Below are 14863 nucleotides of genomic sequence, written 5' to 3' on the forward strand. Positions count from 1 at the left end.
GACCAATCGTCATAGAGGGATCAAAAGTGGACAGAGTGAGCAGCTTCAAGTTTCTGGGTGTGAAAATCTCTGAGGATCTAACTATAGAACCATATAACATTACAGCACAGAAACAGGCATTCTGGCCGTTCGTGGCTGTGCTGAACCATTTTTCTGTCTAGTCCCACTAATCTGCACCTAGACCATTTCCCTCCACTCACTTCTCATGCATATTCCTGTCCAAGATTTTCTTAAATGCTAAAAGTGAGCCTGCATTCACTACTTCAACTGGCAGCTCATTCCACACTCCCAATATTCTCTGTGTGAAGAAGCTCCCCCTAATTTTCCCTTTAAACCTTTCCCTTTTCATGCTTAACCCATGTCCAGTGTTTTTATTTTGTCCCCTTGCCTCAGTGGGAAACGCCTGCTTGCATTCACTATATCTATACCCATCATAATTTTATGCACCTCTATCAAATCTCTCCTCATTCTTCTACACTCCAGGGAATAAAGTCCTAACCTACTCAACCTTTCTCTGTAACTCAGTTTCACAGGTCCCGGAAATATCCTTGTAAACCTTTACTGCACTCTTTCAACTTGATTAATATCCTTCCTGTAATTAGGTAATCAAAACAGCACACAATACTCCAAATTCGGCCTCACCAATGTCTTATACAACCTCACCATAACACACCAGCTCTTATACTCAGTACGTTGATATATAAAGGCCAACGTGCCACAAGATCTCTTTATGACCCCATCTACCTGTGATGCCACTTTTAGGGAATTACGTATCTCTTTTGCCAGATCCCTCTGTTCTATTGCACTCCTCAGTGTCCTATCATTTACCGTGAATGTTCTACCCTGGGCTGTCCTTTCAAAGAGCAATACCTCACACCTGTCTGCATTAACCTCCAGCTGCCATTTTTCAGCCCATTTTTTCAGCTGGTCCAAATCCCTCTGCAAGCTTTGAAAACGTTCCTCACTGTCCACTACACCTCCAGTCTTTGTATCATCAAATCTGCTGATCCAATCTACCACATTATCATCCAGATCATTGATATAGATTGTTATGAGAGATGAACAGATCTGATGGGCAGAAGGGTGCAGAGTTGCCTATGTCCCCCCATATTATGACTTCTGAAAGACTTATGGCTTCTGAAAGGATTGTTTACCTTATACTATTCTGTTCATTAAAATTCCTCGGTGAGCAGCCAGAGTGGGCTGGTTTGATGGACAAAGCTATTCAAAACTGATTGACACCTGAGACCCTGTGAGTAGGGATAAAAGTGAGGTCTGGAGAGACACCCCTCAGACACACCAGGAGACACACTAGTGAGCACTGCTTGAGTGTTGGAACCCACGTGAAGGTGTGGGGCATCGGAGACCGAACAAAGGATCGGTCAGTTTAACTCACAGTGTTATAGCAGGGCCGGTGGGGGCTTGTGTGTGTGTCCGGCCTTGCCTGGGAGACGAGTACACCACAGAAGAACGGTCCAGCTGAATGACAGAGGTGTCATACCTGAATGGCCACAACACATCGACGGATCAAGAACGTAAAGGAAGGTTTGCCTGTCTGTAGCCTTTACTGCTCGTTCTCTCTCTCTCTCTCTCTCTCTCTCTCTCTCTCTCTCTCTCTCTCTCTCTCTCTCTCTCTCTCTCTCTCTCTCTCTCTCTCTCTCTCTCTCTCTCTCTCTCTCTCTCTCTCCAACAATTACAACACAACAAACACAACGACCAACGTCTACCTCAGCACGTATGAACTGAACTGAACTTTATATTCACATATGACAATTCATTATCCCCTAGACATCGAGAGAGCATGTTTATTATTGATTATTATTATTATACCCACACTTTTAGGTTTAGTATTGCTAACGTGTATTATCTATATACTTGCATTGTTGATATTGATTTGTGTATTTTACTAATAAACACTGTTTGAAAACAGTACTACCAGACTCCAACGGATACTTCTTTCTCTGCTGGTTGGACACCCAGTTACGGGGTACGTAGCAAGTTGACAAATAACAATGGGCCCAGCACTGATTCCTGTGGCACAACACTTGTAACAGGCCTCCACTCCGAGAAGCAATCCTCCACTACCATTCTCTGGCTTCTCCCATTGAGTCAATGTCTAATCCAATTTACTAGCTCACTTATGTATATCTGCCGAATGAATCTTACTAACTAACCTCCCCTGCGGGACCTTGTCAAAGGCCATGTAGACGTCATCCACTGCCTTCCTTTCATCCACTTTCCTGGTAACCTCTTCTAAAAACTCTAATAAATTGGTTAAACATGACCTACCGCGCACAAGGCCATGCTGACTCTCACTAATAAGTCCCTGTCTATCCAAATACATTTAGGTCCTATCTCTTAGGACCCCTTCCAAAAATTTACTTACTACTGACGTCAAATGTACCGGCCTATAATTTCCCGGATTACGATTAGAGTCATTTTTAAATAACGGAAAAACATGAGCCATCCTGCACTCCGCCGGCACCTCACCCGTGGATACATCGTCCAAGGCCCCTGCAATTTCAAAACTAGTCTCGTTCAATGTCCGAGGGAATACCCTGTCAGTGCCTAGGGATTTATCTACTCTGAGTTGCCTCAAGATAGCAAGCACCTCCACCTCTTCAATATGTATTGTTTCCATGACCTAACTACTTGTTTGCCTTATTTCCATTGACTCCATGCTAGTTTCCTTAGTAAATGCAGAGGAAAAAAAACATTTAAGGTCTCCCCCATTTCTTTTGGTTCCATACATATCCGACCACTATGATCTTCAAGAGGACAAAATGTATCCCTTACTATCATTTTGCTCTTAATATACCTGTGGAAGCTCTTAGGATTACCCTTCCCTTTGACTGCCAAAGCTACCTCATGTCTTCTTTTTGCCCTCCTGATTTGTTTATTTAAGTATTTTTTGCAGTTTTTATACTCCTCAAGCACCTTATTTGCTCCCTGTTTACCATACATGTCATACATTTATCTCTTCTTCTTTATCAGATTTCAAATATCCCTAGACAGCCAATGATCCTTATTCTTATTCACTTTGCCTTTAATCCTGACATGAACATACAAACGCTGCACTCTCAAAATTTCTCCTTCGAAAGCCTCCCACTTACCAATCACATCCTTTCCAAAAAAACAACCTGTCCCAATCCACGCTTTTTAGATCCTTTCTCATTTCTTCAAATCTGGCCTTTTTCCAGTTTAGTACCTCAACCCGAGGACCAGATCTATCTTTATCCATGACCAAGTGGAAACTGATGACGTTATGATCACTAGACCAAAAATGTTCCCCCGCACACACTTGTCTACCTCGTTTACTAATAGGAAATCTAATATTTCGTTAGGAACCTTGGTCCCAACATATTGATGTAGTCTTAAAGAAGGCAAGACAGAGACTATACTTTATTAGGAGTTTGAAGAGATTTGGCATGTAAACAAGTACACTGAAAAACACCTATAGTTGTACCATGGAGAACATTTTGACAGGATCCATCACTGACTGGTATGCAGGGGGTACTGCACAGAACCAAAAGAATCTGCAGAAGAGTGTATATCTAGTCAGTTCCATCTTGGACACTAGCCTACAATGTACCCAGGACATCTTTAGGGAGTGGTGTCTCAGAAAGGTGTGTCCATTATTAAAGAACTCCAGCACCCTGGGCGTGCCCTTTTCTCACTGTTAGGAGGTACAGAAGCCTGAGGGCACACACTCGGCGATTCAGGAACAGCATCTTCTCCTCTGTCATCCGGTTCCTGAATGGAATTTGAATGTTTGGACATTACCTCACTTTTTTTTTCAATACACAGTATTTCTGTTTTTTGCGAATTTTAATAATCTATTCAATATACGTAATTGATTTACTCGTTTATTTAATATTATGTTTATATTATTATTATTAATGTTGTTGTTGTTATTGTTATTGCTATTATTAAAAAAAATTCTGCATTTATTATATTCCTTTGCTAGATTATGTATTGCATTGTGCTGCTGCTGCTAAGTTAACAAATTTCACGTCACATGCCGGTGATAATAAACTTGATTCTGATGCTGATTCTGATTCTAATTCGTGCTCCTAAGTCTTGTAGTCTTATAGCCTTAACTGAGTAGTGAAAGGTGGATTAGCATGAGGAGATATTTTGACAGAGGAATACAGAATTATGAGTGGTATATGGAGTAAATATAAGCGAGCTGTTTCCACAGACGTTGGCTGAGACTACAAGTAGATCACACGGGTTCAAGGTGAAAGGTTAAATATTCGAAGGGAACATTAATGGAAATGTCTTCACTCAGGTGGTGTGTGTCCGCCCCGCGTTTGGATATATAAAATGCATTTTAATTGTCATTATTGTCTGATGGCACTGCAGAATGCTCTTTGACAACTGACAACTTCTTACAGCCGAAAGACAACAATGACAATAGCGTCATATAGATAAGTTCTCAAACGTCATTCCCTTTGCTTTTAGCATTGAATGTTTTGTATAAAGGGCATCTATAGAGAGTTCTCCAAAATTCCTTATTCGCTGAAGTAATATCTTTCATATTAATCATAGAAAATTTCATTAAAATCTAAAATCCGGGGACACGTTGCCTCCGGCATGCAGAAACCTCTCTGATTAAGTCTCACTCCACAACTGTTTATCAAGAACACAAAAATTTCCTCCAGTTATTCCGGTGGGATGATTTTATCCGGCAGCTAGAATTCAATCACATCTGCAATGCTTGTTTACCAATGGGTATATAAACAGGTACTCATCAGAGGAACTGTATAATATTGTGAGTGTGTTTCGAAAAGTTGTTCATAACCTTTGCAATGCAGTTTCATACGATTTGGAGACTATTATTTCTCTTCTCAATCAAAAAGGCAGATTCTGCTACAGGACCTACGTGCAAACTGCGAGGAAAGTTCAGTCGCGGCATTTCTCAATTCGGAGATGTCATGCTGGGAGGTTTATTCCCCATACATTTTAGAACGGCTCCAGTCTATAATACATTTCGATTTCAACCTCAACTGGTCCGTTGTCATCAGTAAGTAAACTAATCCGTTATTAATAACCAATCAACACCCACGCTCACGAAAGAATTGATTCACTGTATGGTGCATTTTTCTCAAATTATTATGAAGTTGCCATGAAACTGAATCATCATATGTAAATCAGGACCTAGGGAGAGCGGGATTAACAGCTGAATACAGTAGCTTCGCAAATAGCGAGTGGTTATTACAGCTCGGGGCATCGAGTTCGGAGTTCATTCACGAGGAAATCCGCAGATGCTGGAAATTCAAACAACAACACACACAAAATGCTGGTGGAACACAGCAGGCGAGGCAGCATCTATAGGGAGAAGCGATGTCGACGTTTCGGGCCGAGACCCTTCGTCCTGACTAGCCTGCTGTGTTCCACCAGCATTTTGTGTGTGTTGTTGTCGGAGTTCATTCCCCGTCTCCGTCTGAAAAGTGTGAGTACTTCTTCAAGGGATGCGAGCGGTATGTTTTTGTTTCCTCAAACTTCATTAAGACCACCAGATGGTAGGCTAATTGGTTGCTGTAAATTGTAATTTTATTAGCTAGATTGATATCGCTGGTTTACTGAACGGCACCACTCATAGGGCCAAAAGGGCCGGTTGGACGACGTACCACTAAATAAATAAGTATAGAAGTAAATGAATGATAGATAGATAGATAGATAGATAGATAGATAGATAGATAGATAGATAGATAGATAGATAGATAGATAGATAGATAGATAGATAGATAGATAGATAGATAATACAAAAATACAACTCTAAATAAGTGAATGTCAAATGCTGCAAAATGTTAAAAATATTATCAGCGGCATCGGAGAAGCTGAATTATGATACTGTAGACATTAGTGAGACTTGATAGAAGCGGGAGCGGGACTGGAAGCTCAATGCAGTTCCGTTGTTTAGAAGTCACACAGCGGAAGAGATGAAAGGAGGCGTTACTGTTCAAAGACTATATCACAACAGTGCTCAATCAGCACAGTCTGGAAAACTCGCCTAGTAAGGCGTTGTGGTTGGAACTGAGTAATAAATAAAGGTATCACCACGTTAATGCGATTAGAGACTACTCAGCGATCCGATGGATTTAGATGAGCACATTTGTAAAGAGAGCGCAGACTCTTGCAAAGAACATTAGTTTGTTATTACTCAGTTCCAACCAGAGCGCCTCACAAGATGAGCTCTGCGGTATGTTCTCACTGAGCACGGCCGTGACTTTCAACTTTGCACATATTAGCTGGGAATCCCATGCTATAAAAGGACTAAATTGGCTAGGGTTTCTCAGATGCGTTCAAGAAAGTTTTCTTAATCAGCACATGGACGTCCCAGCGAAAGAGTGTGTGATATCTGATCTGCTATTGGGGAACTAGAAAGTGCAAGTGATAATAATATAATTAAATTCATACTGTAATTTGAGAGGGGGAAGCATAAGTCACATGTACCCGTATCGCAATTGAATAAAGGCATGAGAGACGAGCTTTCACAGCTAAGTTGGACGGTGATACCAGGGGGGATGACTGCAGAACAGAGATGGCAGAAGCTTCTGGGGGTATTTCACAAGATGCGGGGTAGATGTTACCATGTAGGAGAAGATTTCCTCAAATAGCAGGAGTAGGAATCCGTGGCTGACAAGGGAAGTTAAGTAAAAGCCAAGTAAAGGGCATATAAGGTAGTAAAGGTTAGATGGAATTTGGATGACTGAGAAGCATTTAAAATCCAACAAAAAGCCACTACTAAAGCTCTAAGAAGCGAAAATACGAAATATGAGGGCAAACTAGCCAACAATATAAAGCAGGTCTGAAGGTTTGAAAATCATCTGGTGCAGCTGGATTATATGACAGAGTCTTGAGAAAGGTTGTTGGAGATATATAGATGTTTTGGTCATGATCTTTCAAAAATCAGTAATTCTGGCAGGGTCCAGGAGGACAGGAAAATTGTATATGTCACTCAAATCTTTAAGAAGGAAGGAAGACAAAAGAGATTAACTGAAAGGCCAGATAGCCTAAACTCAGTGGTTAGGAAAGTGTTGCTTTTTGTAAAGCGAAATCTTGCCTCACAAACGCATTAGAACGCTTCGAAAAATTAGCAAGCAAGGAGGACAAATGAGACGCAGATGTCATTTACCTGGATTTTCAGAAGGCATTGGATAAGGTGCTACACATGAGGCTTGGTTAACAAGATAGAAATCCTCTGGCGTTATTGGAAAGGTACTGGCATGGATAAACGAACGGCTGACAGGCAGGAGGCAGCGATTGGAAAAAAAGGAACCTTTTCAAGCTGGCTGCCAGTGACTACTGGAGTTTCTTGAGGTCAATATCGGGATCGCTACTTTCCACATTGTTGTCAATAATTAGGATAATGGCATGGATGGCTTAGAGGTAATTTCTGCGGATGATACGAAGACAGATGGAGGTGAAGGTAGTGCTGAGGAAGCAATACGAATGCAGCAGGACTCAGACAAACTTGAAGAATGTGCCACAAATTGGCAGAAGGGATATAGTGTTGGGAAATGTATGATAACGCATTTTGAGAAAAGGAGCAATAGTGCAGACCATTATCTAAATGATGAGAAGGTTCAAACATCAGAGGTGCAGAGAGCCTTCACAATCTCTAATTTACAGTTTGAATCTCTGGTAAAGAGACCAAATGCAACGTTGGCATTTATTTCAAGGGGAATAGAATATAAAAGAGAGATAATACTGAGATTCATAAGACAGTAGTCAGGCGCACATGCAGTATTGTCAACAATTTCGGTCACTATATATGAGAAAGAAAGTGTTATCATTGGAAAGAGTCCAAAGCAGTTTCATGCAGATGATTCCAGGAATGGGGTGATTAGCATATGAGGAACGTTTGAAAGTTTTGGACCTGTACTCTGAAATTTAGAAGAATACGGGACAGGGGGTTGGTGGGAGGAGATGATCTCATTGAAGACCACACAACGTTGAAACGTCGAGATAGGGTCGATGTGTGGAGGGTATTTCCTCTTTTAAGGGTATCCAGAACGAGAGGTCACAGCTTCCAATTCGAGGGCCGACATTTTGGAACAGAGGAAAGATTTTTTTCGCCAAAGATTAGTGAATCAGTGAAATGCTCTGCCACAGACGGCGGGTGGATGCCTGGTCCGTGGGTACAATTAAGGTAAGAGTTCGTAGTTTTCTGATCAGTCAGGGCATCAAAGAATGTGGCGAGAAGGCGGAAGTATGGGGATGAGTGGGATCCGGGATGAGCCATTACAGAGTGGCGGAGCAGACTCGATGGTCTGAATTGCCTAATTCTGCTCCTATATCTTCTGGTCTTATGCTGACAGAAGATTGGTGAACACTTTCCTTCTAGTGATCACATTGCCATTAATTTCAAAGTCAATATGCAAAAGGGTACGTTTGCTTCACGAGGTCAGGTTCTAAATTGGAGAAAGGCCAATTGTTATGGCATCAGAAAGATTCGATTAGGACAGGCTGAGCACTGACAAAAGTGTACTTGGTAAGTGGGACCTTTAAAAGTGAAAATTTGAGAGTACGAACATTTATGTGCGTATCAAAATAAAAGGTAAAGACAACGTTGGTTTTAATAGATATTGCGGTACTCGGTAAGAGCAAAAAGGAGGTACAGAGCAAGCATAGGGAGCAGGAATATATGAGGTGGTTATAGAATACAGAAATGCAAGATTAGAAAGAAATCAGGAGGGAAAGAAGAAGTCATGATGTTGCCTTAACAGGCAAGTGAAGGGCAATCCTACAGGGTTCGAGATGCGTTAACAGAAAAAGGATTGCAAGCGACAAAATTGTTCCTCTTGAGGATCAGAATGCAATCCACGCGTGGAGTTTAAAAGAGATGGCGGGGGATCTTAAATATATATTTTTGCGTCTGTATTTACTAAGGAGACGGGCACAGTGTCTATAGAAGTAAGGCAAATTCAGCGACGGTATACAGATTACAAATCAGTATGTGTTTGCTGTTTTTACGCAAATTAAGATGGGTAAATCACCAGAGCCTAACAGTGTGTTCTTTCGGAACCTGTCAGAGGAACGTGCAGAAGTGCCGGCGCCCTACCAGTGACATTTAAATCATCCTTAGCTGCAAGTGGGGTGTCGCTGTATGGCAGGACAGCCAATGTTGTCCGTTCTTTAAGAAAGGCTCTAAACATAAACCAGGAAACTAGAGACCGGTTATTGTAAGTTACTCTAAGTGACCGGATATATAAGTACTTGGAGGGACATGGATAGATTAAAACCCATCAGCATAACTTCGTGTGTAGTGATTAACGTCTGAGCAATCTTATGCAGTTCTTAAGGAAGTACCAGGAGGGTTGATGAAGACAAAGCAGTGGATGTGTTCCACATGGACTTTAACAGAGTATATGACAAGGCACCGCTTGGAAAGTTGGTCAAGTAGATTCAGTCACTCGGCATTCTAGATGAGTTAGCAAATTGGAGTGGGCACTTTCTTTGAGAGAGAATCCGGACAGTGAAGTAGATGGTTGCACCGCTGAATGGAGATCAGTCACTAGTGTACTGGCACAGCGATCGGTATTAGGTCTGTTATTTTTTGTCGTCTAACTCTAATATTAACCCTCACCCTAATGCTCCGGATGATAATGTGATTAACACTACTTTTGTGGATGACACCAAGATCTGTGATGTTGTGGGCAGTGAAGAACACCTTCATGGCTTGTAACGGAGATACGAGAAAATTTGCAGATGCCAGTGGCATGGTCTGGTCCGGTAACTGCTCATTTCAGTTAATTTCCTTTCCCCGTGTTCCACTGTTCTCCTAATCCTCATTCGAACCGACAGCATAAGAACTCCGGCGTACATCTACTCGCTGCTGGTTCGTCACCTCAGCAGTCCGGTCATGCTCGTTCCGGGTTGCCGAGAGTGAGTCGAGTCGAGAGCCTTCCTGTCTAAGTTCCGGGGTCGAGCCGACAGCCCGTCATCCGCTGTTCCTTCTTCGTGTCAAGATGCTGGATAGTCACCGTGGCCAGGACGGCGATAAAAGTTCCAAGCCGCCGGATAAAGGGACCGTCTTCAGAGCCGCCAAGAATAAGGGGCCGACTTCATGAACTTCCCCGTGTCGAAATACGTTTTGTCTGTTGTTGTTTGTTTTTGTCTTCTCGTGTCCAGCTGAGTGTTGCCGGCCGTTTTGCGGCTGCTCTTAGCCGGGATGCGAGTGGTCTGACCTTGTTTTCTTTTGTTGGCTCTTGGTCCCAGTCTAAGTCAAGGCTCAAAGACCCTGTCCAAGGCTTCAGGCCCCAGTCCAGTTCAAGGTTCCGGGTCCCAGTCCGGTCAAGTGTCTGGATCCCACTCCGGTAAAGGCTCCGGCTCCACGTCCTAGATCTGAGTCCAAGTCAAGTCCTAATACGTTTCCTTAACTGTGTTCTGCACCTGAATTCACCCCCAGTCCTTCCTTGTAACAGCCAGAATTCCAAGCAAGACACAAAGAGAAAAGATTCCTGACTGAGTGTCCTGATGAAGCGTCTCGTCCAGAAATGATGACTGTTTACCCTCTTCCATTGATCCTGCCTGGTTTGCTAAGTTCCTCCAGTGCTGTGTGTGTGTGTTTCATGGATGGCAGCGGGATCTGAACCAGATGGCAAAAGGGCTGAAATGGCAGATTGAATTTGATGCCGATAAATGCCCGTTGTTGCAATTCGGTTGGGCCAACGAGGGTCGCTTTATACAGTAAACGTCAGGGCTCTGAGGAGTGTATTGGATCAAAGGGATCTCGGAATACAAGTCCAGAATTCATTGACAATTGCGTCACAGATCGATAGTCTCGTAACGAAAGCTTTTGGTGATAAACCATCTAAATAAACGTACTGAATACAAGAAATGAAATGTTATGTTGAAGTTGTATAGTGCATTGCTGAGGCCGCATTTAGAATATTTTGTTCAATTGTGGTCACCTACCTAACGGAATGCTGCAAATAAAGTAAAAATAAAATTTAAAAGGATGTTGCGGGCTCTTGGGGGACCTGGGCTATATGGAAAGATTAACTACGTTAGGATTTTATTCCTTGGAAGTTAGAAGATTCAGAGGATATTTGATAGAGCTATGCAATATTATGAGGGGTATAGATAAGGTAAATGCAAGCAGACTGTTTCCACTTAGGTCGAGTGGGACTACAATTGGAGGTCATGAATTAAGTGTGACAGATACAACGTTTCTCGGGAACGTGAGGGGAAACCTCGTCACTCAGACTGTGAGAGTAAAACGGTGGAAAACGTGAGGTTCATGGGGAGAGTGAGTGGAAACTTCTTCACTCATGAGGCCCATAAGAGTGAAGAGTAAATGATGTGAAGTTTATAGGGAACTTGAAGGGAAACGTAAACATAAAAGTACACTGCAGATGCTGGGGTCCAGGTACCACGTACAACACGCTGGAGGAACTCAGCAGGTCGGGTAGCATTCGTGGAAACAAATAGTCAATGTTTCGGGCCGAGACCCTTCGTCAGCACTGAAGACGTGGGGGCATGGGCCCTATAAATAAGTTGGGGGAAGGTGGGGAATGAGAAGGCTGGTAGGTGCCAGGTGAAAAACCAATCAGAGGAAATATCAAGTGGTGGGGGAGTGGAAGCAGGGAGGAGACAGGCAAGAAAGGTGAAGAAAGAATGTAAGGGGAAAGCACTATGTGCAGTAGAAGAAGGCAGAAATATGAGAGAGGTGATAGGCGGCTGGAATGGGGGAAGGAAGAGGGAGGGAATTACTGGAAGTTGGAGAATTCGATGTTCATGCCAAGGGGCTGGAGACTACATAGACGGTATATGAGGTGTTGCTCCTCCAGCCTTAGTTTGGCCTCATCATGGCAGTCGAGGAGGACATGTATGGCCATATCTGAATGGGAATGTGAAGCAGAGTTGAAGTGGGTGGCAACCGGGAGATCCTGTCTGTTGTGGCAGACGGAACGAAGGTGCTCGGCGAAGCGATCCCCCAATCTGCGTCGGGTTTCACTGATGTAGAGGTGGCCGCATCGGGAGAACCGGATGCAATAAATGAACCCAACAGACTCACAAGTGAAGTGTTGCCTCACCTGGAAGGACTGTTGGGGAAACTTGTTCACTATAGGACTGTGAGAGTGTGTCATGAGTTTCCTGCGCAAGAGGTGCATGAGAGCTTGATTCCAACGTTTAAGAGATCTTTGGATAATCACATAGATAATAGAGGCATGGCGGCCAATTGTCCCGGTGAAGGTAGTTTGGAGTAGTTATTTTAAACGGCTTGGCACTAACAAGATGGGCCGAAGGGCTTATTCCTATATTGTACTTTTGCATTATCACAGAAGGCGAATCAGCTGGAAGGTAAAATTCCGGCAGTCAACATCTGTTGTATCTCTTTTTACCTGCTAAATACCTATTGTCTTGATTCACAGGGAGCAACAATCATTGAGGAAATTTCACAATCAATTAGTCGGATGATATTTTTTGCGATTAATAGCCTTCTCTGCCCTTTATTCCTTTAGCCCTGAGACCTCTGTAACTAGAGCATTTCTACAAGTAAAAATTTCAAGTTCAATACGTGTTTTTCTCGTTTTTTAAAAGGTTATTGAACTGCAGTGCGTGCGCCCCAGTAAAGAGCCATTGAAACATTCTATGGCATTATTCAAAATCAAAGTTCAAAGGTTTATCGGCAACACACATATATGCCACCATTTACAACACTGGTGCTTGCTTCCATACGGGCATTCACAGTACATAAATAGACAAACCAATGAAATACCGCACATAATAAGATGGACAAGCAACAATGAACAGTGCAAACACACTAAAATGTCATATATTGATAATAATAATAAATAAGCACGAAATATTGAGAACGAGTTGAAGAACTCATCTCCATAGCTCCTGGACTCTCTTACAAACACACTTCACCTCACCTTCACTTCAAGATCCATTTCATTGAACTATAGAAAAGTACAGCACTGCAGTTCAGGCCCTCACCACTTTCCACTTAAATATCTGACCCTCCGGTCTTCTTTTACATTTCTCCTCTCTTGGCTCAAATCGTTCCATCCAGATTTAGCCTCCCCTGCCTTGGGAAAAGACATGATCTAAGGAGAGATTCGCAGAACTTTATAGGCATCTGTAGGTCACTCTTCATCCTCCTCCACTGCATTGAGAATAAACGCAGCCCATACAATCTCTCCATTTAACTATGGCGCTCTATTCCAGATTGTAAACCATTGAATCTCTTCTCCATTCTGTCTATTACAACCACATCCTTCCAGTACCGTGAAGAGCAGAATTGTACACAGTGTTGTGAAACTGGACTGACTAACATTTTTGCATGTCTCTCCAATATGATGACACATCTCTTGTATATTTGCTAGATTCCGGCAAGAGCAGCTTCGTTGGGTGCAGACAATGATTTTCACAATTGATGAAATAAACAAGAATCCGAATCTGCTTCCCAATATAACTCTCGGATACAGGATCTTTGACAGCTGCCATGCACATTCCGAATCGCTCAAAGGAGTCCTCCAGTTCCTGAACCAGGAAGATGAACCTGAATCCAGCTACACTTGCTCAGCACTCCCAGCAGTGGCCATTGTTGTGGGCGACGCCACGTCTTCGGAATCAGTCGCTGCTTCACGCCTATTAGCTCCGTTCAATATCGGCCTGGTAGGATTCCTTAATTTACTGTAAGCTGTACGGTCCGTAGAAAATTGTGTCTGGCCTAAACTGTACAGGCTGTGCTCTACAGTCTGTTGAATGTCATGAGGTATAAGTAGACGGAGCTGAATAGGAAGATTCATGATTGTTTGCATTGTCTGCTTTGAAGCACGCAGAATTATTTGGTAACAATTTTACTGACATAGGTTATTTTACTATCACTAACGGCTACCTATAACTTCCATTGTTAGAACATTTCTAGGTTGAACTCCGCCTGCCACTTCCCAGTCCGGTTCTGGATCCTGTCAATGTCCTGTTGTAGCCTATCAATCTCCACACTGTTCATAACTTCACTGTCCTTCCTGTCATCTGAAAAATGACACCACGGATATCGTGTGAATCCAAATACCCCGATCCTTCAACACCTTCGCAACCACAGAGATCAGACTAACTGGCCTATAATTTCCTTTTTTTCTGCCTCATTCCGTTCTTCAATCAATTGATTTTTGAAAGATCATTACTTATACCTCCAGAATCTTTTTTGCCACCTCTTACAGAACCCTGGGCTGTATACCATCTGGTCCAGGTAGCTTAAGCACGTTAAGACCTGTCAGATTCTGAACCACTGTATCCATAATAAAGGGAACTTCACACACTTCTGCCCCCTGAGACTCGCGAAATTCCGGCATGCAGCCAGTGTCTCAACACAGTGACGACTGATGCAAAATACTGATTCCGTTTCGCCCGCCATTTTCTTGTTCCACCATCACTCCCTCTCCAGCATCACTTTCCAGCAGTCAGATATCCACCCTCGCCTCTCTTTCATTACACGTTTTAGTTGCCTTCTGGTGGCTTTTCAATGCTTCCCGATCCCCTAAATTCCTTTGACGTTTCCCTCTATCATATGCCCTCTATTCAAATGTTTTTTTTTACTTTTCTTCTTTAACCAAAGTAGTGTCAATTTCTCTTTAGAATACTTCTTCCTCTTTCAGAGGTATTTCTCCTGCACCTTTTATCGTTTTCAGAAATTCCAGCGATTGCTGCTATGCTGTCATCCCGGCCAGTGTTGTTTTGTTTTTCAATTTTGGCCAGCCCCACTCTCATGCCTCAGCAAATTCCTATTGCAATACTGTTAAATCCGACTTTAGCTTATCCTTCTAAAATTGTTGTGTAAATATTATCGCATTGTGTTCATTTGTCCTTAATAGTTCTTTTACCTTAAGCTCTCTGATCATCT

General features: G+C 42.7%; 1 protein-coding gene across 1 annotated transcript in view; it reads left to right on the forward strand.

Annotated features, from left to right (window-relative positions):
* The window catches only part of LOC140724683 (extracellular calcium-sensing receptor-like), a 42614-nt gene that overhangs the window by 12374 nt on the left and 15377 nt on the right, over nt 1-14863 (forward strand). The window contains exons 3-4 of the mRNA XM_073039108.1: nt 4863-5026; nt 13344-13635. Coding sequence (XP_072895209.1) covers nt 4863-5026; nt 13344-13635 — 456 coding nt within the window. The remainder of the gene's footprint in view (nt 1-4862; nt 5027-13343; nt 13636-14863) is intronic.

Source organism: Hemitrygon akajei, chromosome 3 (assembly GCF_048418815.1).
Source record: "Hemitrygon akajei chromosome 3, sHemAka1.3, whole genome shotgun sequence".
NCBI classification, from domain to species: Eukaryota; Metazoa; Chordata; class Chondrichthyes; order Myliobatiformes; family Dasyatidae; genus Hemitrygon; species Hemitrygon akajei.